The 26,358-nt window shown below is 38.2% G+C and overlaps 1 protein-coding gene across 8 annotated transcripts in view; it reads right to left on the reverse strand.

Moving 5' to 3' along the window:
* Positions 1 to 1,966: 1,966 nt before the first annotated feature.
* Positions 1,967 to 26,358, reverse strand: part of RPAP2 (RNA polymerase II associated protein 2) — a 48,859-nt gene continuing 24,467 nt past the window's right edge. For 3 of the 8 annotated variants that reach the window (XM_067300932.1, XM_067300933.1, XM_067300930.1), the window contains 2 exons: positions 9,653 to 9,802; positions 4,984 to 9,066 (listed from right to left, as the gene is read on the reverse strand). In XM_067300932.1, coding sequence (XP_067157033.1) covers position 9,066; positions 9,653 to 9,802 — 151 coding nt within the window. In that variant the 3' untranslated portion in view covers positions 4,984 to 9,065. Of the gene's footprint in view, positions 2,038 to 4,983; positions 9,067 to 9,652; positions 9,803 to 26,358 lie in introns of those variants that run through there. The other 5 variants (XR_010884881.1, XR_010884884.1, XR_010884883.1 and 2 more) reach the window with 5 other exon arrangements.

The raw sequence follows: 26,358 nt of genomic DNA on the forward strand, positions 1-26,358 counted from the left end.
CGCGAGGCGCCTGCGGGCGGCCCCGGGGCAGAGCGGCCCCAGGGCAGAGCCGTGCCGGGGCAAGGAGCCGCACGGGCTCCGCCGGTGCAAACCCGCTGCCAGCGGCAGCCTCGCGGGCCGGGGCCGAGAGCGAAAAGCAGAGGGATAGCCGTGGCCGGAATTAGTGAACGGACAAAGTGGAAAGGCCCAGCGAGGCGTGGGGCGGGGAGGAGGAAGGATAGCCGAGGTCCGGAAGGAGAGGGACGAGAGAGGAGCAAGAACGGAGAGGAGCCAGGGTGGGGTGACTGGGGAGGCGAAAACGTGCCTTTGAAAGTTGCGGTACGTAGTTGTGAGTTTTTAATAAAAGGCTTTCAGTTGCACTAGCTATAGGAAAAACCTGACAAGGTAAAAATATCTGTGAAATACTGAAATCAATACTTCTGAAAGCCTATGGCTCTTGGAAATTGCGTGTCTGTCTTTGCTAGTTCTCAGGCTGCAAGAGAGAGGCTACTCCTGGGCTAACCTGCGGGGAGCTTCCTTCCTCCAGTCTGTAAAGGAAATAGGGATGTAAAGATATATATCTGTTCTGTTGCTGTTTCCTCCCACCCCAACACACACTTCTTGGTACTGGTGGCTTTATCAGCTTTGCTACAGGCACCATCACGCTTGAATGCAAGGTTATCGGATAGAGATGAACTAAGAAAAAAGCCAGCTTTTGACTCAAACCCCTTAAAATATAAATGATGTAACCCAGAGTCCAGTATTATTCTCAAACAGATCTTTACAGAAGATCAGTGTTCAAGTACCAAAATTGGAGGTCAGTGTTTTACCTCTGAATCACCAGATAAAAATAAGGCTGCTTCACTCAGTGAAACCTGCATGACAGTGTCATCTTCCAGTTGTATGATGTTGACAGAGAGCCTTCAAGGCTGCTAAGTATGCGTATTTGTAGCCATGCTTTTAAATTTTAGTCATTCTGACTTTTTTTTTCCCTGTATGTATGTGATGACAAATTATGAGCTGTAAAGATGAGGTGACAGCATCCTGCAAAGAGTGCTCAATTCCGCACTGAAACAGGACACCACACGAATTAAGAAACCAGCTAGTTGGTCTTTTCAGCATGAAAATGACTGCCCCCACTGCTTCTGCATGTTGTTCTTTGCACGACAATATCATGGGTCCTTTTAGATAACTCACAGCATTACTGCCAAGCCAAGTTACTAATATTTGGCACCTTAATGTCAGAGCTTTGTTGCCCCAGTCTCGCCCCCCATCGGCCCCAGCAGTGGGGGCTTGCAGCACAGACCTCGAGGTGAAAGAGCCGTCGGTCCTGCTATAGCACCTCCGTGAAGCCATGGACAAGTTACTTCCATGCCCTGTGCTCCATAACCTTTCTGTAAAGTAGGGACACTAAGGTCCTCCTGCTTCGGAGGGGTTTGATGAAGCGGCAGGATGCCGTGGTGCCGCTGGGCAGCCGGAGTGAAGTGGTTTCTTCTGCGGGGCCCCGGCCGCTCTGCAGCCCAGCTGCAAGAGGCTCCAGCTACGCGCTCGCCTGCCAGCGCCGGCAGCCCAGCTCCTCTCCTGCCCAGCTCGCCGGTGTGCTCTCGGCGAGAAATGCGTGCGGCTCTGAGACACGCAAACCCCACGTGCCCCGGGAAGAAGTCCAGCTTACGCTGCTGGGTAGCTTTTCGGCAAACATGGAGCCCCAGGTCAGTCCTAGAGCAAGGCTCAATTTAGTTCAAAGAGATGAATTTAACCTTAAGCAAATGCAGAGAGTTGTTCAAATTCATCTCTTCTTTCAGAGGGCAGCCCCTGCTTATACGTACAGTAAATAAGCATAAAAAATAGACTATTAAATGTCATGTGATTTCTTAAGCGAGAATGCCTGCACCAAGTTGAACATGTTTCAGATTCATTCTTTGGAAACAATTTGTGTGATTTCTTCTGTTTTTCTTCAAGCGTGATTCTGTTTTCTTCAGCACTGCTTGGGGTGTGTGGTTTGACACTAAGCTTGTCAGTTTAGCATTTTGAGATTGTGAGTTTTTGAAGAGGGCACATCTGTGGTTATAGAAGAAAAACAAGAAGCATCAGATGTTCAGTGTACAAAAAAGCAGAGCTTGGGAGGATCTCAGAAATGAATAGCTAGCAGAGATGACATCTATTTGACCCAGAGCTGTTGAAGGCTGATGTATCTGTAAAGTTATTTTCAAAGTTTTCAAATGCCCTTTGGAAAAATAATCTTAACAAGGAAGAAACTCTTTAACTACATTTCTACTTGTGAAACTTCATTATAAGCCAAGGACCTTAAGGAGCAAAAATATCTACTTTGCTTTTTATTTTTTTTATTTAGTGACAGCCTGCAGTTCAGAACTTGAAGTTGCCATAGAAGAATGAACTCAAAAAAAAAGCTTTGAAGCAAAGGGTACCTCTTCACAAAATGAGAGATCAGGATCCCTAGACGAGGTATATAATTATTAGGATAAAGTTTGCTCTTATTTGTGTCAATATGAACTTTGTCATTTTTTCTTTGAGCAGTAAAACTACTGTCCTTTACAGAACAGAAGAGAACATAGGGACTACAGCTTCATCCCTCATCTTACTCCTTTAAACTCTTCTGATGCTGCAGTGAGGGCCTAGGAATAATTAAGACAGATGGACATTTGGCCAGTCTTTGTGTGTGTAAGTATTCAACCAAGAAGGATTCACATAAGATTGCAGGAGGTAGATAGGCTCAGGCAGCTTTGTGTGCGAGTGAACTGTATGTAAAACCTCTTCAAAAAAATCAACAGATGATGGGGTTTACAGAAAATGCTGTCTGCCTTTGTTAAAATGCAATGATTGCTTTTAGCTTTATCAATTTCATCATTGTTATCGGAAGGCCTTAAATTAATAATTTTAAACTTAAATTTTTAATCTTCTTTTTCTCTCCTTTGTAGAGATAGGAATTCACCCTCTTTCTCTTGGCTATGCAGGAAAATATAGTATACAAATACAACTCTGCTTGCACTGTCACAGGGAAGCATTTTTAATGTATCACATAGTAGCTCCTGCTTCCAGACCATATCATCAATTTCAAACATGCAGGTTTCTCCCACAAGAACTGTAGATAGTCTTAAGTTATTTTCTAAAACAGAATTCCTAAATTATGTTTTAATGCATCAGCTGCCAGACAGAGTGAGATACCTATACTCTAAGAAACAGCCAGCCTTGCTGAATCAGTCCTAGCCACAGATTTGCAGCCATTTATTCTATTTGTTAAATTAACAAATCACAAGTGTCTGCAACAGGCTTTTCTCTGACGGTGGATAGTGCCTGCAATACTGAGATGTTTATGGAAAATCCTGCTCAGTGGCAAATCCTGATTAGGAAACGTTATCATTTTTTGCATAATAGGTGAGATAGACATGCCTAACATATGGTTGCTATAAAATACCTCAGATGAGTCAGATCTTAGCTGGCAGCTGTAAGCAGGGTTGTTCTGGCTTCTTAGATAATACTTTTTTTTTCTTTTACTACTGTACTGTTTAATTATATTAATCTGATTTGTAGACACTCCCATTTGAGTAGAACAAAAAGGCAAGATTTATGATGTAAATCCTGATCTAAGTGTTTGCAGCTGGTTAAAGCTTCATACAAAGTCATCCAAACTCACTGTAGTGATGATTAATTCTAACTAAATTGTAGGACTTTCTGTGAAATTGCTGCTGTCCTACTCAAAGTGTTCAATTCAGTTACACACCCCATGAAATTTAAGAGGCTAAAAAGTGTCAGAAATGGCACTTATTTGATGTAGTTTGTAATGGTACCAATCAACGCGGTTTGCAATGGTACCACCTGCCTTGTTCTCTAAGCTGTGGGTGCAGCTCCTGCAGGTAATCACAGCTTGCAAAAATGTCCTAACGAATTTGCCTTTAAAGTGCAGGCCACCGAAACATTCTGGAGGGCTGACTTTGAAGGGGGGGGAGTTCTCAAATGGGTGATCGGTGACTGCCTTATTATCACCACTGTCACTCTGTGCTGTCCTTGGAAAGGCCGCTGGTTAGGAAGCTGTTCTGTTGGGATAAACCCATAGGTGGAAATCTGAACTGCAACAGGGGGTCACGCTTACTGCATTATTCTGATCAATAATGCCTTCTTAAGTATAGGACTTGAGCTGGCACATTCAACCATGGTGGCAAAATCAGTGGGAGGATAAACATAGCTCTCAGATCTCAGAAACAGTGGTCACAACATTGGTGGTCTCTGTTCCTGGTATTCCCAGACCTGTCACGACTGTTAACGCTGCCCCAAACTTGGTTCAGTACTGAGTAGGCTTTCAGAAAACCATTAAGGAGGATGCCCAAAGGGTATCGCATTAGTATTGCCCATTTTCCAGGATATGGACGGTTTAAAAAGGCGTGTACTAGTTTCACACTTTTCTTTTTGCTGATTCTTGCTATTTTGGGCTAGTTATGTCTATTTTTTCAAAACTCCAGTTTGCTGTTGCTCCTTGCTCTACAGCTGCATGCAGTCGGAGTGTGTGTGTGTGTGTGTGCGCGTGCGGGTGACTAACATTAATCACCTGTCTCAGATCAGTCATTGAGGTAGTGTATGCTTTTACTTGCTTTTTGAAACCAGCGTGCTCAAATGACAGCTACTGGAAGACATAGGTTTCTAGCCCCCCCCCCCCCCAAATCCTGTTTAGCACCACAAATGCCACAGTTCACCTTCGACAGCTTCTTCCAGGCAGCCCAGGTCCCTAGGTGCTGTCTGAAGCCTGTGCGAGAAGTGGCTCTAGGGGAAGGAGCGCAGGGCGAGGGGAAATCTCTAGCAGTACTGCTTTCTGCCTTCGCTAAGGGGAGGCACACCTACTTCCTCCGACTCTGCGCAGAGGAGGCCAGGCTGTCAGGTGGTAGAGATGTACAATTGAGAAACGCAGAGGGTTTTACAAGTGCCTAGCCCTGCCTTATATACCATCTGCCACTTATGGAAACTTAAGACTTGCCAAAGAGAGGCTCATTCTGTGTTTTCAATATTTAATGACCACTGGAAATGACAATTCACCATTACATGTTACCCCAGTGAGATCAAGCTAAACTCCACCCACAGTACTGGATGCTCTTAAGCCACAGCAGAAATAAACAGCGAGTATGGAAAGCTTATGGGCAAAGTCTAGAACTAGAGTGTAACCTCCTGAAAGTACTTTCAACACTGGCATTAATTTTTTCCTAAATATGCACATTCACATCAGTTCTTTTGATTATAACTCTTACAGGTTAAGGATAAATTCTATGTGAAACAGTTGTAAACTGGAAAAGCAGGCATCAAAATAAATGATGGCTTAGAGATTTCCTGCTCTACATTCAGTTTTGTGCCATGCTCTATTACCAAATATTTTGTCTAGGGCTAGCCAGTCTACTATAGTCAAAGCTCTTTGCTGACTGTATCTGCTTTATTTCTGCCACCAGGGAATAAGAGGAGAGGCATTAACACCACCCCCTTCATACAGTGATCCAAGGTATGATTTAGAGAGCCTAAGCTTAAAGACCTCAGTTCCTTCTGAAGTGGAGACAGGCAGGTAGTTAAGGTTGGATACCTAAGTTTAGAAGGTATGAATAGCACCTTCCACTTCTCTCTTCCTTCTTCTTCTCCCTGGTCAGTTCTTATTTTCTATTCAGCTGTTACAGGTCAGCTGAGACATAATGTCCAGCTGTACTGCCTCATCCTCTCCTGCATTTTGTAGAGTCCAGATTCCTCCAAGCTAGGGAAAGAAGGGTAGGACACACAGATTCAGCAGCAAGATTTGCAGGACAGCCTTGTTAGCGCAGCAGGCTTGGTCAATGGGCATGAGGAAGGAGTGGTAGTTGTGAAGGGCTTTGTGCTAGGAGAAGCGGTACTACAGAGCACAGTAGTTACACTGATGGTATTTACAGGGTCTTGAACTGAACTTTGGTGTGAAAATAGACATGCAAGCTTTTCCTTCACCCTCTTTGGCCAGCACAAAAGACTGCTTTGAATAACTTAAGTGGTTCTGTTTTTCTCTGTAAATGTGCTTTTATTAACATTGTTCTCTTTCTGAGCTTACTTCATTGTATCTATAGAGAATGCTGTAAGAAATCCGTATCTGTACCATGCAGGTGTATCACACACACTACTCCTTTGATATTGAGAAGCTGCAGCAGCATGAAGCAGGCTTTGCTTTAAGTTTTAAACAAAGCATTCTTCTGTTCTTTATCCATTACATATGTTGAGAAAAAAAAAAAAAACACAGAAGAAGTTGATTTTTATGCTATTACAAGAAATCATATCATACTATTTGCTTGCTCTAGGTTCCCTGCCAGACACGCTTGGATGCTTCACGTGGTCACTGCAGTAGGCTACGCTTTTATGACCTTTTCACTCTAAGTAAGGTGTGATGGTTTTGCCAAGTCCTTGCCCCTTTCATGGTGCTGTTCAGAGGGGGTTATGTCCTGGCTGCCCTAAGGCCCAGAGCAGTAATGGCCCACACTCCTGCAGCTTATGAGCAAGACACTGAAATTCAGCCCATCTGAGATAAGGCTCAAACCCACCACTGAGCCGGGTGTCACCTGTTCTCACCCACTAAGCTAACATAGGAAGGAAAAACAGTAAGCACAGCAGCAAGGCCATGAGGAAACAAACTGCCTGCAAACATTAACCAAAATGAAAAAAAAATAAATAAATTGTGGGCTGAGAGAGAGTAAAGTCCATTAAAGGACAGATAGTTGTGCGAGAAACTAAGTTTTAAGTTCATACATGAGGGCTAGATTTGAAAATTTCTACACAGTTAAGCTGTTACAAAATATGCTCCTAAGAAAACTGGATGAATGAACTTGTCTTCTGATGCTTGAGTTGTGCTCTTTGCGGAACAGGTTAAGGCTGGTAGTACAAAAGAACCTTTTTAGATGAGTCTACAGCCTTTCTACTATTGAAAAGTAAAGGGTATATGTACACTTTCTGCATTTACTGACACATATTTTAATCAAGTCTAAGGGAGATGGAATCATTAAAGGTAAGCGAAGAATATTCCTTCAGGGTATTTCCAGCATGTTATAAAAGTCTTTCTTCTGGACTGGTGAAAAAGGTCATGGAAGAAGAAAAGGTTATTCTTTTTCCCTCAGGGCAAGGAAAAGAAGTGAGGTTACAGCACAGCAGCCAAGGAAGAGAGGCAAAAATCATGGAAACTTACTTTTTTTTGAGCTGCTTAAGGCAGACGGTGAAAGCAGCTACAGTGAAGCCCGATAAAGAGGTCTTTGGGCCTGTGACCTATTCACTCATATTACAAGCTCAAATGTTTCCAACACAGTAAATGCTGAAGAGCAAGCCTAAAAATAACTAACAAAATCACACCACTAAGCTGACAGGAAATGTAAAAACTTTTCAGATGAGAGCCATCGAAGCTGCTGAAACACAGTCATATTCCTAGTATGATGTATGCTTTTAACTTCTCCTAAGTGTAGTCAGTATAGCAGCATTGTCATGGGCTAGTTGTAATCTTTATGCCCCACGGTAAACTGATGCGTGGAACACAGCAGTGGCTTACTCAGAATCTACAGCAAAGTAGTAAAGAAAAAAAAATCCTGATATATTTAATTTCCTAAATCAGAAGCAGATAAAAATTTAAGATTTATGTTTTGCTCAGGGTATCTTACCATTACTCAGTCTTCTATGAGCTTATCTTTTGGTGAGGCCTTGTCCCTTCTTTGCATATGTATCTAAGTAAGAAGTTTTCCATCATGGTACAAAACAATGTATCGTCTATCTAGGTTACATCATGCATTCTTATGAATTTGACATCAGACACACTAATTGTGATGGGTATTTTTTTCCTCTATTACATAGAAAAACATACAGCTTTAACTCTGCATTAAAGGTTTTCCTCATTCTAAAGGACTGCTTTCACAGGTTAAACTGAACATAACTTCCCATCACCAGGTAAGTTATGAGAAAGCATGCATCCCCTGAATAAGCTCTACTGTACCATGGAGCTTCCAGGGACAAAGCTGCACAGACTTACTTATGTGTGGAGAAATCAACACATTTATCTCTCGATTATCATGAGGGAATTACCCAGCAATAAACTAATTATGTGCAGAGTTCCCTTTTGGTATCCTATTACCAAGAAAGAAGACAAAAGAAAAAAATTCTTTGTTTCTAAATGGAGCTGCTATGCAGCAGTCCTGGTAAGTGTTGCTTCACTCTGAACTAGTGATGGTATTTACTGCAGACTAAGCACTGCCAGGTACAGCTTTCTTTTCAAGCCTGTCAAAGGACAGTATGTTATGAACTGAGAACTATACAATACACCATCTTACAACATCACTAAGAATTACAAGTGGATTAATTTTAAATTGCATTTTCTAATTATTTAGTAATTAAGTCAAACAACTTTGACAACAAGTCAAAACATTCTCAATCTAAACAAAACAACTATTGTAAATGAAATGACTACCAAAAGGCAAAAATCAAGTCTTTTGCTATTAAAAAAAACTATTTTAAAGCCCAAAGTACTAACAATTAGAGAATGCTTAAAAATAAGTTTTACACAAGTTCAAAAGATCACCCTTTTTCTTAGAAGTAGCACGTTAACAGGCTGTAGTCCAGACATCTTTGGATACTGTCTTCATCGTTCTTAGAGAATACTGCTTCACGCACTGAGTCAACAGGAAAGATGCCAGCAGTAGTGTCTCCTTAGCCCTCCGTGCTAACATTTGTTTTTCCTTTCTTTCCCCAATTCCTGTAAGAAAATTTTGACTGAAATTTGCAAAGAAAAAAAACAAACAAAAAAAACCCAAACCCACAAAATCGAGTCCCCTTCTACTGCTTTTAAACTGGCAGTTTTCAGACCATTCAAATCTTAACCAGTCTTTATGCCTACCCTGAACAAATGCTGTTTTATTCAGCTTCTCTGAAAGATTTTGAGATTCTTATTCATTGAAATGAAAGGAAAACACAAAAGTGCAAGAAGTACAATCAATACTTAATTTCATTTTTCATTAAAAAAAAAAAAGTCCCAACAATTGAGGATACTTTATTGTTCTCCATACCACCACTTCAGACAGCAGGAGACGTTAAGTTGACCATCTTGTTCTGTGGGAAAGAGGAATGTAATCAGTAATATTAATAAATTAATTAATTATATACTATAATGTTGTATCCAATATAAATAAGACATTTGCTTTTGTTTTTTCAGTCTATCCAAAATGCAAAGTGTAATCACAATATTATGCAAAAAAGTGTTTTTCTAACACTTCATTTTATATATCGAAGACTAAACATAACAATCATTTAATAAAAAAAAAAAAGCTGCTGAAACTTAGTTGTTATAGCCACACAGATGTGTTTTTGTTTTCCTCAAGTCCTAATAGAACTTGAGCAAAAATTCCTCCCAAAATTGCAGTAAACCAACTACGTATTATCAAGAGATTAAAGTGATAAGTAATAAGCAGCTGGCATTTACTGTAAGTTACAAAATGATGACACTAATTTCCATACCATATATATTTCTTCACTTTAAAACGTACTTTATACATTTTCAACTCTGGCTGATATGATCTGTAGTTGCAGTGCATGCTTACAAAACACTGAAAAATAAAATCCTTGTTAACTGGCTTAGTTTTATGAAATGCAAAATTCACATTAAATATGAAAATATTAAATATTTAAATTGACTGACCACTCAGGTAAGTTGTCCTTTCTAAATATTCTCGTTAAACTTTCAAGATCTTCATTTTTGAAATGCAGCTCTTCTAGTAATGTAGACAGGAACTGTGTATACATTGGGCTCTTCTGAGTATTTTTGAAAACTGGAATAATTTGTGACAATCTGGAAAAGAAAAAATTATATTGATAAAGAAAAGAGAATTTTCAGCATCAGATGTAAAAAGCAAGAAATTTTATTAAGATTTAGTGAAAGTAAAGCTTAATTAGGAAGACTGGGCTAGTAGTTTGCCTCTAATTAGTTGTATATTGGTGTTATATAACACAGACAATTTTTCGAAAAAAATCCAAAATGTTTATATAAATACATATAAAATACATATAAAAAAAAGGAAAGGTATTAACGTTATTGTCATCTTTACCAAAAAGCTCCTAAACATTCATCTTGTAAAAGTTGTATAGTTCCTTGTACAAATAAAATAGAATTTAATAGGCCTTTTATATTTTAAGGCAACCAAGAAGAATATTTTAATTACAAATTCGTAACAAGGTTCCTTTATAGTTGTTGTGCTTAATCAAAAAGTCTTGCACACTGTCAGTTTTTATAAAGACATATAATAGGGTCCACTTACTTGGAGGATCCCCCCCACCCTGTATCAAAGACAGTTAGATAGCAAATTAGTTTTGTTTTAAGCCAAGATTTCTCCAAACACATGGAAGCTTCTCATAGAGACATTTCAGATTATTATTTATTCTATTTGATGCACATGGGCACAGAAAACATTAATAAAACTCTCAAAAACTGAGGACCAATGTGAATGAGTAATCAGAGCAATGCAATTCCCTCGTTTGACAGTGTGTACCTTGAAACCATATAAATTATAATTCTTACATGTTGAACTGCTTATAAATAGGCTTTATGAAGGCCAAACAACAGACTATCAAATAGAAACAATCTTTTGGCAAGCAGAACAAAACTAATTTGATCTTGAAGTTTTTATATGGGATGCTAAACTTCAGTTTTACAGGTGATACTATGTATCAAAGACTTGCTGTAGTCAAACTATTTTCTGTCTTTGTAACAAAAGTGTTTAAAGTCTCAAAGTGACTAGAGTCTTAAAGAGAGTGCTGCAGAAAAATAAGAATCAAAGGGGGAAAAATTCTATTTCTTAGTTAGTCAAGTTTAGTTTTAAAATTCAAACAATACTTTTCAGATGGCCTGTCAACTTATGCTCTTTATCAACAACATTTTACAGAAAATCTTCCATTTGGGCCTGATGTTCTGAGCTGCTGAGCAGAATGGAGTTCATCCAGCTTCCACTGATTTTAAACCTCACAATGAAAGGAAGCTGAAAGTAGTTATTGGCTAGGAAAAGAAAGCATTTGCATGAGAACAGGCATTGGCAATAAATAGGGGAATACTGTACATTCCCCAAGCAGAATGTTATTCCTTATCTGAAATAAGGCAAGCTGCAAGGCATGCATTACTGTGTATCCCATTTAGTTCCAGACTCAATGGTAACAGCAGTGAAAAGCATCATCTTGTAGGGATCCAAGAACAAGCGTACACAGTGCTGCTAAAACACAGTGCTCTGACCGGAAGGAGCCATCACCATGCCGATTATCTATACACAAAAATATCCGTTTGGAGAGTAGGTGAAATGCTGAACTATCAGTTTTCACTTTTTTTTTTTTTAATTTTACCCTAAAGACTTTTTACAATCATGTTATGAGAAAAAGAAACAGCTTTTTGACAAAAAAAAAAAAAAAAAAGCAATTAAGATAGTAATGGCTGAATCTACTTCCTATTCACAAATATTAAAAACTATCTTTAGTTAACAAAATCAAATATGAAAGCTTGCACTGAATGTTAGGTAAGTTCAACATGTTACTGATCAGATCACTTAACAAGAACTCATATCCCAAAGTTTACTTAGTCTCAAATACTGTATTTGCACAGATAAATAGTGTCATTGACACGGTATGGGAAATAGATTTATTTTACAGTATATGTGTGAAATGATGTACTTTTAATAGGAAGCTCAAGGTAGTCTACAGCTTCCTAAAAATTTCACAGCTCACACAGCTTTTAACCAAGTAACAACTGAGATCAATCTCCCTGCATCCATTGGTATTAAGAGCATCTCAATTTGGAAGAAGCTGCGTATTAAAGAAGGTTCCCTTAAATTAAGCAAAATAGTAGTAGAATACAAGCAAAGGATCTCACAAGACACAGTAAATACTGTTCCTTAATACAAAAATAAGTAAAAAAAAAAATCTTGATCAAAAGACTTTTTAAAAGTTAAATCATTTTCCATTTCTTTTTGGATTCCATTTCAATACATACAGTTAGCTAAGTAGATGACCTAGCAAACACTGACACGAGCTTTAAGGGAGGTGCACAGCAAGGGCACGGTGCGGCCTGACCCAGCCTCACGTACGAGCCCTGCTACAGCAACGCTCCCGCCAGAGCGGTGGCCACAGGGGGATTTGTGTTCTCCAGGCGGAGGCCACGAGGTTCTGTCTGGTCCTTCACGACAGCCCCGCTGGAGCTGTTTCTTTCACGGCGAGAAGCACAAGAGCTGCTACTTCACCGGTCAGACCGCGTGCCTCCAGTGGCGGCTGCCGCGCTGGAGGTGGCTTGGCCGCGGCAGCCCGAGCAGCAGCAGGGAGCAGCGCGAGCACTGGCGAAGATCGGCTATTTCAGAGGGTTTCTCTGGAGACAAGGGATGGTGGGGGAACGATGGGGAGACGCACTGTCACTAGCCTTCAAGGCACCCTTATCAGGATTAGATAGGTCGTATATGAAAAGCAGCTGGTGGCACAAACAGCGATGACTTCCTGAGTGCTGGTGCCAGGAGGTTGTGATATTACAAAACACTATCTCTGCAATGTAGATTTACCTGCATTATTTTACCCAAATCTTCTTCCTCCTGACTTTGCTTTACAAAGTAATAAAGATGCTATCTTTTTTAAAGGAACAGAAAATGTGCACAGTTTTAAATATAGTTTACTAAAACTAAAATCTTTATGCCATGAAGCTCACATGCTAAGCAGTCTTTTTTTTTTTTAATATATTTTTGGAACTGCAGTTTGTGAAATTATATAGTTTCATAAACTACAGATATGTCCCAACAGGCCCTGTTTAAGACACTGTTTAAAGAGTAGCTATTACAGACCCCACTAAGAAAGAAAAGAGTATTGCTATTGTCACAGACATCGCCAGGCACTAAATACTGAAGAACAAACTTAAGAAAACAAATGAACAAAAATCCTCTGAAGTTCTAGCTCTGGATGAATATTTTTGCTCACCAAACTTTGTTTTAAAATTAGTCAAGCTGCTAATTATCTGATAAGCAGGAGACAAAATTAAAATGTAATTTCAAAAGAGACATATGTTAGTTTCTAGTAATTTTTTGAAAATTGCCTCTAGATGGGACAGTGTATTAAACATTTACGAATGTATGTAAAAACACTTTAGTATTGAAAAACTGTGTCCTTTTGGCATTTAAATCATGCTTTAATTTGTAATTTGAGAAGTGGTTACCCACAAGTACTTTTCTACTTTTAAACAGCTGCTTGAACAGGAGCAGGAGCTCTTGCCTGCAATGGGAGCAAGCACAAGTTGCTAGTTTAAGCTCAGCAATATGTTTCATGCTCTTACTAATGCTGGTCCAATGTGTATTTGAGGTACTGCACTAGGCAGAGCTCTACTAGGTGAGACACAGCATGATAAAGATGCATTAAGGGCTGTGCTCTCCTCCTTGCATGCAGTGCTAATTCTAACTGAAATAAACCAACTGAAGTAAACCATAATTGTATGCAAATAAGCCAGAACAATATTTGGAAACAGTATCTTAATGTCACTGAAAGCTGCAATGACCCTAGCTCTGAAGAAACTATTGCAACTAATTCAACTTAATGACATAAAGGATTTCAATTCAAGGATCATGGAACTGCAATTCTGCAGCATCTTTAAAAAGAAAAGGTAGAAAGTAAACAGGAAATAGGATACTTGGGATGGGAGCAATAATAACTGGTTACTGCAAGAATGAAAAAAAAATATATATATATATATAAACTCTGCTTTCTGGTTACTTATTTTCACATGCTGCAAAATTAATGTGGAGCAAATTTTTGAGGACAAACTTAAATAAGGAAAGATAAAGGATTAAGTGATTAAAAAAACCCTGTCACCTGCAGAAACACTCAAACATAAATGTTACTGTCCAAACTTATACACCCATGCTTCAAAGGGTTGCCCTCAGCACGCTGTTAAAAGGAAACTTTCATGCTCAGTTCATGGAAAAGTAGTACAGCATGATCAGACTTCATGAAACAGTGTCGTTTCCTGCACACCCACTTATACCATATGGTAAACAGGTCTTTGTAAAGTTTGAAAAGTGTTAAAAATGTCAAACTGTATCTGAGTGATAAAACTCTCATTTGATGGCTATTTCACATATGCCACAAGTAAAAAACCAAACAAACAATCAAAAAAGAAATTAATGGGAAGACGAATGAATTGCTGCCAAGCTATTAAATGACATCTGGCTATCACAAAATGTTTACATGGTTTCGATGCTTAAATTCAAGACGCAAGCTTTCTATGAATTAGTCTTCTTACAAAAACATTTGACAAGTATAGTTAGAAGTCTCACCTAAATTAAACATTTTTGAAAGTCAGTAACATTACATGGGATATATTTCATAAACTGATACGGAGCTGTGTGCAGTCTGTTCTCAGACCTACGTATACCTTAACCAAGACAGCAGAATACATTCAGAAAAGATGATGGTGATGTTTTTACGGAGTTAAAAAGCATGATTCAGCACTTCCTATCCAAAGACAGGAACAGGCATCCTAAAAACAACTAATTGCGCAGCCCCCTCCCTCTCAGAGACTGGACCCCAAGAAAACCTTCCCGGACTTTTTGTTTAAAATGAATTCTGTGATCCCCCCTGAAAAAGTTACATTTTTCAAAGCAACTAGTGTGATATTGCCCAGTTAGAGATCTCTGAAATAAAGGCCTGAAAACAGCAGTAAGAACATACAAGAGCTAGATTCCTTTCCAGCCTCCCACCTGGTCATTTAAAATTACAGGAAAACTGCTGAGAATTTGAATGCATAGAAATTTACCTAGTGTTGTGCAAAACACTTCTATAGTCATGAACAAAACCCATATGCCCACATGCAATAAAAATAAGCATCTGCCTACCTCTTCCTAAAGGCAGAAGCTTTAAAAGTAAAAATCATTGACCACAGTTAACCCAAAGATATGAACATGATTGTTTCAGTTCTTTGTTTGCCATGCTTGAAACTCAAACAAGAACTGAATTATAAAGCCAAATAAAGGAAGGTAATTGCCAACTGTCTTTCCACAGAAAATGTTGGAATTCCAAACAAAATATAAATATTTTTGCTGATTATAAGCCTTCAAGCACCATGAATCACACTACATCATGATCATAACACTAAATTTTTTTTTCTTTTAAATTCTCTCTCTTTAAATTTTAGTTTTTGTTTTAGGTGTTTAAGACTTCTTTTTAAGATCATCATAACCAAGATGACTGATACCTATTTTTCTATGAGAATGAGGGAGTCTCACTAATGATCACAAAAGTTTCTTGAACACTCATTTCCTGAAATCAGAACATGGAAACAAAGCAAGAGCTAGCAGCACTTGCAGGGCAAAACCTTTTTTTTTTTCGTTCTCAAAAAAAATAGTCACAGATGTGCTGCAGGAAAGGTGCCAACAAGCTTCCGGTCGAGGTGCCATCAGTAGTCTCTTGCTAAGGGTCCTACCTGCAAGGGAAGTCCCATGCATTTTCTTTTGCTATCTTCGCAGTCACAAATTGGACTACGAGAGGACTGTCAGATTCCTCATAGCCATCTCACAAGCATTTTACCTGAAGGTCTGGAAACATCCTATTTACACTTAACAGAAAAATAGAAGTGCATACACGTCTTTAACATCAGGTCAAATGATTTAACATAGCTATTAAAGGTTCTGCAGGAACAATCAGCCATTACAGCAATATGCTAACTTAAAACTCTGGAGCACATTTGTTCCATTGCTACAACATAAGGTCATTTCACCTTGTCAACAAAGACTGATTTAGGAGAAATAATGATTTAAAAATGTGAAGAAATGTAACTTTGCATTCTGGAGTGCCAGTTACCAGTCAAGTACTACAATAAAGCATTAAACAGAACCTGCTCTGAATTAAAAAAAAAAAAATAATAATAAAAAAAATCCTAAAGATTAAAAGTCTTCCAGGACATCACCAATACTCAAACACAAATGGAAAATATTTTGATGGCAACTCTACATCTAAGCATGTTGCTGGGACCTGGCACAGACTCATTAGTGATCCATGCTCTTTTTGCACACGTGACAGTTTGGCTGTAAAAGCAGAGTAACTTATGTAAATTCATAAATGAGGACTTCCTCACTGTGCAGGCTGCTAAGAGCCATCATTTCTGTCTTTTCTGTACTCTATGCTTTCCCAGCCATACTCATCTCTACTTTTCCTTGTTGGGCTGAGTTAGCCTCACTTATACGGACACATAAATGCGTTTGAGAGTTTACAGTAACAAAAACAAACAAAAACTCTTTCTCAAGACTAGGGTATCAGTGTATCAGATACAGTTGAATGCCTTAATTTAATGGTGTGATGCCTGTGAAACACTTTCATTGTTTTATGAACATAATAAGTCTTTGCTTCAAAAGCAGGGAATACCATCATCATGGGTGTCATGGACAATGGAAAGTTAATTTAGAAGAAGAGAATTTCAAAGTTTGTCAAATTTCCATTCAAAATTCACACTTGGAAGGCTACCGTGTGTGTCACATATTTAGAAAAAGAAGTCACGAATGTAGGACACCAGTTATCATCTTTATGAATTAATGAACATGTAGCAGAAAAATGTTACAAGGCCAAAAAAGCACTGGACTTCCCACTTTTTTCTTCCCTCACAATTTCTGTCAATCTTTGAAACAGTATTACCTAAATATTGACTGCTCTTGGGATTTACAGGGAGTATTAAGAGACTCCTCCCTGCTCTGCACCTATCGTTATCGTCAATTTATGAGGCAAATCATCTCTGCTTTGATTGCTTTTACAAGGTATAGAGGATTGGAACAACCAGGCTACATGCAGCCATTTCAGCTGGCAAGTGGGTGGGAGAGGGAATTTTCCTCAAACTGACACCATGAAAGCCTGGTAAAAAGAGGACAGTGGAGGAGCCCAGAACAAGCCCTCGGCACTGGACAGACTGAGGGGCCAAGCTGAGCCTATCGCACCACCTCTTGGACCAAGGGCGGCTTATGGGGACAGCACCAAGGAGCTGCCATCATTAAGACAGGAGCCCCTGAAGTTGTTTCAGTAGCACAAGGTACTTTAATTTCATCAGTAGCCCAAGACTCCTTCAGCAGCTACATACAGCAAACTTCCTGCTCCTTACATTTCAACTCAAAGATACAGCGCAAAACCTCATCCATAGATTTAGTTATGCTTTTGAACAGGTTTATAAAAACTAAATCTCAGTCATACAGTATGAAGCTGCAAGTTATTCTCAATAATAGTTCACCTCATGTAATGTTAAAAATCCTCCAGAAATATGCAAAGCCATATTAAATGACTGAAGGGGAACAACCATTACATTATGAAGTGTTCTATTCCCTTGACATACAAGGACTTTGGGTTTTTTTTTTGGTCTTTTTAATGATTATGTCAAAGATATTTGCAATACTCTAATATTACAGATTTGACAGGCTTAGCACTGCATAGAATGATTATTATTCAGAAATTACATTCTTGTAATATACCAGACTTTTATAGAATACAATCTCTGATTCCATTTTAATTGCATTTCTTTGAAGGTGGTCTCCACAGCAACTGATTAAACACAGGTAATTGTTTTGTTGAAGAAAAATAAATGGCTAGGCTCAAGACACTGAAATAGGTGTGCGCTGTAGCCTGTAGAGCATCTGCCCGTACGTGCAACTGGAGGATACCAAGTGTATCCATCACTCATTATTGCGGTAAACTGAAACACCTGCAGCATTCATCCATTTTGCGAGTCCCTACCGAAAGATGCTCAGGCATACTGACACAATAAATCCAAACATCACTGCAATTCTGAATTTTCTCCAAAATATATTGACAACTTGCTTAATTTGAAGTGGAGTCCCTCAGTTACCAGCATATCACTGGATACACCACACTGGATACACATCTGGAGACAGATTAAAGTAACTTAGATCACAGCAGCGTTCACAAAAATTGCTTCTTAGTGTTAGGCATACTGCTGTTGCCTACAAAAGAGGCATTCAACAAATTTAACTCTAACCTAAGCACATCCATTGATAAATGTTTTCGACATAGAATAATCTGACGTGGAAATAGGACCTTCCAGAATTTGCATTTAGAAAAATATTTAGATGTCTTTGAGTTATGTTAAAAATATTACTTTCTTCTCCAAAACTGCAGTGGTTGGAGAACTTTACTTTGCAAAAAAGAAATTCACAGAGCTTATGCATTTGCAGAGCAAAATGCATCCATTGAGCAGAAGTTAACATTGTCCAGAAAGCCAATCTGAGCCACAATGTGGGTGTAGCTGTAGGCTAAAGCTGCAATATCAGGGAGATTGAAAAAATATATATAATCTTAGGTGTATCTAAGTGTTATACAATCATACTGCATTAATGTACACTCAGAAATTGGAAAATGTTACATGCTTAACATGCAATTTAGCTATTATGCTCACAATTTCATTAAAAAAATGTTTCTTATAACTTCAGTTTGAGCTTGACTTAAAAAGCTTAACATTTCAAAAAAGCCTTGTTAAAAGCAAAAGACTGTCTCTAAAGTGAACATTTTCCATTAGAACACATTAATATTTGACAGACTATCTTGAACTGGAAGCATCTAACTTACAAACAAGATGTAAAGTATTTAAAGATATCTCTGGAATTAAGTTTTCTGTTTAATTACACGTTACTAGTGGAAAAAAAATGTAGTTATGATTAGTGTCATTTGCAGCTCTGGAATTAAAGCAGCCCCTAACTGGGGCCCTTTGTTAGCATATCCTATAGGTCAAAGACAGAAGTCAGCATTCAGAGGCATCTTTCTTTAATTTCCCCAAATCTATTCATATTTTCTGTTTTCTTGGATGAATGATAAAACAATCTAAATACCACAACGTTAAATCATAACAACTGACAGAAATAAACAATTTTCTTACTGAGGGGGAAAAAAAGCTACTTGTGGTTTAGTTTTAAATACAGCCTAAAGATCTTATTCTTAGCATAAAGATAAGAATTCTGTAGCTAGAGTGTAACCTATGTCTTATTTATTATTTAACTTTCCTTTCATTATTGCGTACTGACTTGTCCACAGAATCGAGCACAGACACTTTAATCCTCTGATGGCAACCAAAGCTAAATTATTTATATTTTTAAAATTTTTGTTCACTACAGTTAAATCAATGCTACAAACACTGATTCAAAAATCAACAACTGGAACTCCCACATAATCCAAGTATGCTGCAAAATTGAAGGTTCATTCAAAAACTAACTTTGTTCTTTGCTTCCACTACTACCATTCTTTTTCCATATGCAGCTTGTACAAGTCTGTTTAAGAAAAATGTTCTCTTCGACACATATTTATGCATATACTAAACAAAATATATGTTTTTCTTCTTTTCAAGTTCACCCCTTTCACATACACTTTTCAATAGTACATGTCTGGACATGAGTCAACTTCCATCCCTTTCAATGGACCAAAATTTCACTCATGGTGCTGCTGAATGGATACAACTAACAGTAAAAGGAAAGCATACTTATAATAATGAGGCTATATTTAACTGTTTAATACAGATGCTTAGTAACAACTGAAAAAGTCAATGGATTTGCTCTTTTTTTCATCAGTTATTCACATGCAACTGATAGGGTGATTGGCAATTCAGAAAACACCACTATCCAAGACGCATGTAAAACTCTCCCAGCGCAAACAGCACTGCTCTGCAGGAAGGCGCTCGGGGCGCGAACCCCTGGAACTGGCTCTGCAGCAGAGCTCCCCTGGGGCAGCTCGTGAGTTTGGGCTTGTTTTCTCCCCTTATACATGATATACATTTCTCCCCTTATAATGCTCTCCTCAAAGGGGCTTAGAAGGCTGAGTGAACATTTGCAAAATACTTTGCTGGCTCTACTCTAACACATCATATGGATCTTTTGGTTTTATTTATTTATTTTTTTAAAACATTCAGCTGTATGGGAACTCCAACATTTCAACTGGACTATGCAGGGCAGACTTGTTCGGGCAACAGGCTTAGAGCTACCTAACCAAGTACAGAAACTGTGTATTTAAAATGGTTTTAATAAAATGCAAAAGTTTTGAGACTTTGCATTTTTTACCTAATGAACAAAGCTATTTGCACGAGTAGCAGGATGTACTGATTACTCCACTTTTCTTCCCCCTCCCTTGAAAGCTAAGGCTCACGCCATCAGTTGCCAGCTGTTATTTGTAACAGCCAGCCATATAACTTCAAAGATTCTGCAATGAAAAGATTTTATAATAAGGTTGCACTGATACAACAAGAGCCAGAAAGGGGAGGGAAGAAACCTAGAGAATCCTCATAATATTGATTCCTTATGCTAGATTTGACCTTTGACCTTTAATGAAGGACAAGTAAGACACTTTCCTATTTATAATAAAAAATACTCCATTTACATCACTAGGGCAGCAATTCATTTTATAAACAAAGTAGAAGTAAAATGCAAAGTCTAATGCAAAGGAACACACAAAATAAGTCTTAAAAATACACTACATGTTCAAAGAAACTATGGTGAAATATTTCGTCAAACAGTGTAGCCATTTGGTATGGACAATCAGTGCTATTTGTCAGTTCTGTCACATTGTATACTTGGAGACAATATGCATTAAAATGTAGACTGTATATATAAATTACTGAAAAGGTAAGTAAAAAATGCCTCAATATTTAAACAAGCATCTTAAACTGTCAGTTCCCATAACATACTATTTCACCCCAATGTACTGAATGATATAACAGTTCTTCTCAGAAAGTAACTGGAAAATGGCATTTCTTATTATTACTATCTTTCAGTTCCTTGAGGGTGACCAGTACCACATAAACATGATGGCAACAATTTCTACTGAGCCAAGAGAGGTTTTGAAAGTCAACTGCTTTGTACAATTATTTTAACCTTTGCAATGCAAGCAGCAACAGTGTTTCTTTTCACACAGTATCACTCCTATGATGTTCCTTCTGAGCTATTTTCTTGACCCTATATTAGTCAAATAAATTCAGTTCCTTCCATAATTGTCCAGGAGAGGAACAACACATTTCAGAACATTCAGCAGATGCAAAATAAGTGGTAAAATTTTCTGCAAGCATTTGCCAGCTTTATGCTGTTCCTGTAATGCCAAGCCCCTCTGGCTTCCTCAGATATGCAGGGACCACTGTACTGCACCCAGGCTTAGCCTGCCTAATGGGAAAGATGACAACCAACACTCTGGAAATACTTTGATGTTACAATACAAAAATTCAACGACACGTGACTAGTTTAAAACTATAGTAATAGTATGTAATGGTTCTATTTGCCTTCTGTTTTCGGGAGGTTTAGGAACCCTACTTTCAAACATTTATTTATTTTGTTTTACCATTTTGTATTAACAGGTATGACTGCAGGACGTTTTTTTTAGAACCAAATCAGAGTATGGTACCCACTTCTATATTACCATTATTCCAATTTACTACTGCAACACTAGTTCACAGACACAAAGTATCAGAACTTACATTATATTGTGTGCCATTTAAAGCACTTATTCATACAGGAGTTATTCCAAAAGGTTTCAATTTAGCTTACTTATCTGCATAAAGCCAAGGCAATATAAAGTTCAGAACATAAACCCAGAAGAAATCACTATCAGCTGTTTCCTTCTAACAAATCTAAGTTTCTTAGGTACACATTTCAAGGACAGACCTTGTTTAAAGAGCTCCATTTATTTGAAGTCTGTTCCCTGCTAACCAGCTGACAGATCAAAGGTACTTCTCAGTCCTACCATTTGTTCCCCTTTTTTTCCTCTTTTCCAACTCTGTTGAAATTTTAAATTTAATAAATTTTAACTTTATTTTAGAAAATGATCCTTTCATCCATTTCAGTCTTCTATTCCTTACTTTCTATGTTCCGCAAAGTTTTCCTGTGACACCTCTCAAATACTGGAATCTGTGCCATTGAAGTCCTTGAGTTAGTTAGCTATATGAAAATAAGCACAGGTCCAAGTCTCTGTAAGGTTAAAAATGCTAACATGTAAGCTTTTGAGAGCATGAATTTTTTAACTATTTTGTAAAATATACACTGCTGTATAGATTATTGTGCACATACAATGGGACAATTTAAATATCTAAAAGATGCATTTATATACAGACCTGGCACATTTTATGAAATAAAAATTATTAATATACATCCATTTTTGTAATTGCTGGATTTTTTTGCTGCTATATAATGTAATCTATTCCCATCAATTCATTATCTCAATGATATGCAAAAAATGTTTTCAGTAAAGATTAATTTACATAAATACTATGTTACAGGTGGAACAGCTACAATGCAATATGCTCAGGTGAATAATTTGTCAATACTTGACTATATAAATTGTACTCACCTGTACTCAGTTACTATGGAAACAATGATCATAAAATCGATCATAGTTTAGTTTCAGAACTTTCTAACCATTGTAACTTGATTATCTACCTTTCAGTCCCATATAGAGATCAAACACCTGGAATATTGCAGCTGAGTAAAGAGACACGCTAGGAATAGACTTCCTTCCACTGTGTCCAAATTTTTCTTCTTTAGAAGTTAAAGATAAGGACCTCAATATTTTTCTGCTTATATTTCACAGTTTTGAAAACAATAGCAGTTTCGGACCTCTCAGAAAGAGATTCTTAAAAATCCCCCAAAATTAAAGATTCTTAACCACCTTTCCCCAGATACAGCAGTTCACAGGAGGTTTAAGTAAAAAAAAAAAAAAAAAAAAAAAAAAGAGCCTGTTTCTGCTTAATTGTTTTATTTCTGGCTCTATCACTGACTTGCTGCATGATCTCCAGTAAATCACTGGGCTACTCTTAATCTTAATTTTACAATCTCCACAATGAAGAATACTATTAACTCCCATTTGTGAAGGTACACCTGGGTTAAATGCATACCTGAAAAAAGCTGAATATGCAAAAAAGTTTGATTCTCAACTATCCCTTATCCTGTAAAAAAACTGAAGATCTCATCTCGGAAACACCAAGTTTTATGATAAATGAGTTAGATCTATTCAGTGTCTTCATAAAATGTTAAGACAAACAAAGAGAGGGAGAGAGAGGAAGGGAGTGTTAGCTGCATTTCAAAGGAACACACGGCACATGCGTACTATACATCAAAATGAAGTTAAACATACTGAGATCCCAAGCCTTTAAACAATCAGGCATCTGTACACTTTTTGCATCGATATAGTCAAACTGGTTTCACATCTAGCAATATGTAGTAATGTTCATTACAGTTTCTGGACTCCCAAATACTGGTTAGTTATGTTTTCTACCAGCTAATTAAAGCATACTTTTACTTTTGGAAGGGAATGGAGAGAAAAGGACATGCACTGTTATGGACATGACTGTTCTAGTTCTTTTTTCACATTATGCTATTCAAAATTTTAGGAGTGCATGGTTATTTCAAGGAACCTTATCTAGGTGTTCACTATGTGAACAGTTACAGTCATACCTGTAGTGACATTCAGTTATGCTCGAGTCCAGGAGACAGAATACATATAACATGCTGGCTAACTGACAGTTGCCCTGCTATCCCAAGTACTTGTTTTCATTATACTTTGCATCAAGAAGAATCACTTGCGCTCTGGATTTTAAGTGCACTGGAGTGGACTGCCTATAAATTCCAAGGGCTTCATCAGAGCCCATTTGACCAGAGATACACCTTGCACATCATCATCTTGTCGGTGACACCTCTTTCTTTCCCTCCCCAAAGAGGCTGTATTTTCTGCTTGTTTTCACGAATATGAAAGAAACGTACTTCAGGAAACACTGTACATTATTTTCCTTCAGCGTTAACATCCGCATTAGGATCAGAAATTAATTGCCACACTGGATCAGACCACTAGGCACCAAACTGCTTTTATGTCTCAAGTAACAAACTAAGGAGAAGAAAGTACAAACTCCCTTAGTAGTCAATTCCTGTATTATCAGGAAATGAAAACAAGTCTCTAGTTCACCAGTATGCCATCCACTCTTATCTTGCCAAAAATCATTTGTCTCCTTCCTGCATTAATTAGGTCTAATCTTCTCTTTTCCACCACCCTCCAAATTTTTCATGCCTCTAGATAATTTTCAGTTTATCTCTGGTCACTGCAGAATATTATAGACAGACCAACATTCTCCACCATAACATACATATGAAAACTAAGGAAATGCATCTCTATTTCCCCCTAACTAACATTGGTCTTTGAGTAGTTCTGTGGACCACTTCTCTGATCTAAGCAAGTTATAACTTAGCTCAATGATTCAACTAGATTTTGAAGATGTTTTTTAATCACTTTAAGGATTATTCCTCCTTAAAAACCCTTTATTCACTTCATAGCAAAAATATTGGCTGCCATGCCAGATCTGACGCTAGCAACAGCTATATGACAGAGGAAACCAGAATCTCAGGAATGAAGTACTGTCTTTCTAGACAGCCCATCTTACTGTCTAGTATCATAAGGTTTTGTTTCATAATCTGCATCATCATAACGACAGGACTGATGGTCCAGATCTTCAAAACATACTGCTCTTTTAGGGATTATCTACAGATCAAAGTTTTTGTTGTAATGGTATCAGAAGAGTTAAGTAATACAACACTTCTACTTTGGGCACTATTTCTTGCAGTGCAGAAAGGAGAATAGAGGACAATGCTTAGGCTAGTAGGGGTATCAGTATGACTCTCTGCACAGAAGAAAACTTAATCCACAAGGCAGGCTAGAAATTCTATTGGTACAAAATACGCGGGGATCAAATTCTAGGAAGCCCTGGTAACCTTTCCAGTGATGTATGCCTCTGCATTTTTCTTGGTTCAGAAACAACAAGCCAGACTCAACACTGATTTGCATCTTAAGAAGTTTCCTGTAAGTCAAAAGAACTGCCTATGTGTCATGTCCACAATAAATGTAGGCTGTTCTTTAGAAAGTTTACTAAGATAAAGTTAAAACTCTGAAAATACAGATACATTTGTGTGTCACAGTCATGTTTTTCTTTTAACAGATGGGTTATGTTTCATGATAAAAAAAATGTTTGCATTTAATGTATTAAGATTAATTATTAATAAGGAAGCAAGTATATTTTCATAAGGCTAGAGCTTCAGAATTCAGGTGCAAAATTACAGCTCAGTTTGCTCAGTAGATGAACTTAAAATACCTTTAAAACTAAGTTTAAGGCAGCTGTTAACAGTGCTGCATTACTCACAATGGCTTAATTGCAGCATCAGTTCAGAATAATCTACATTACAAGTGACTGTACAGAAGCAGAACTTATTCTGGGCTACGACATGACTTCCAATAAGTAAAGCTGTATGCAGCAATTCTGGAGGGAGGGAGAACATGACATTACAAAAGAAATCTCCCTATTACCTACCTTTTCAAGAAATACAAATTTGTAACAGTTCTCTCTCTAGCTGGGCTAAGCAATTTTTCCATCTGCTTGATCAGCACGTAATTGTGGCAAGTTCAAGAGGACATGAACTCCACCGACAGCTCCCAAAAGAGTCACGATGGTAAAGCTGTCTTCCAAAAACTGGCATGCTGTCTTTCACACAGTTAAAACAGAAATTGCAACAAAAGACTTACCTCGCATTTACACACACAAAAGGCAGAAATGAAGTGGCAGAGGAAAGTACTTTCCTTACTGCCAGATTTTTTATTCACAAGTCGCAAGTACATTTGGAACATAAAATTCCCAAGGACAACTAAACAGAAGCTCCAAATTCTCTTCAATAGAAAAAATATTTCTACTGATTTAGGTTCTTCCTCTAATAAAGAGATTAATCAGGGGATCAACATAAAGGACCATCTATAACCGGTGACGCATTTCTTTGCGCACAAGCTCTGCACACTTGGGCATGACTTCAATTTTCTGCATGCCCACACACACATCTGCTGAGAACACAGAGATTTCCATCTCTTGGAGGGATTTCCAAGACACTGGGCCGAAAGCCACAACCCTGCTCTTCTCTTGCACTGGGCAGCAGAACTGGCAGGGGAGGAGAAGGGTGCTTTCTGCGCCAAGCCTCCTTACTCCCTGCAACACAGCTCCATGAGACAGCATCTGCCAGAGCTCCCCTCTTGCCAGTAAGGTCAAGGACCAGAACCATTTTTACAGTAAAGGGGAACTTACCATCCTGGATTCACCTCAGAGACTTTGTGCTAGGCACGTGTGAAAGCTACACAATACATCCAAGTGCCCCATCCAAAAGGCTATCTGTGAGAAATGCTGGAACGGAAAAAAACTGCAGCTGGATACACTCCAATGAAAATGAAGCTGTTCACTTTCCTGCTCACCAGCACTAACACCAGAGCATTTTTCTGATATGAGGAGAAACATTTTCCTTCAAACTGCTAAGACTTCTTCTCCCCCCCCCTTTATGAATGGTAAATGAAGATACT

Source organism: Apteryx mantelli, chromosome 8 (assembly GCF_036417845.1).
Source record: "Apteryx mantelli isolate bAptMan1 chromosome 8, bAptMan1.hap1, whole genome shotgun sequence".
NCBI lineage: Eukaryota > Metazoa > Chordata > Aves > Apterygiformes > Apterygidae > Apteryx > Apteryx mantelli.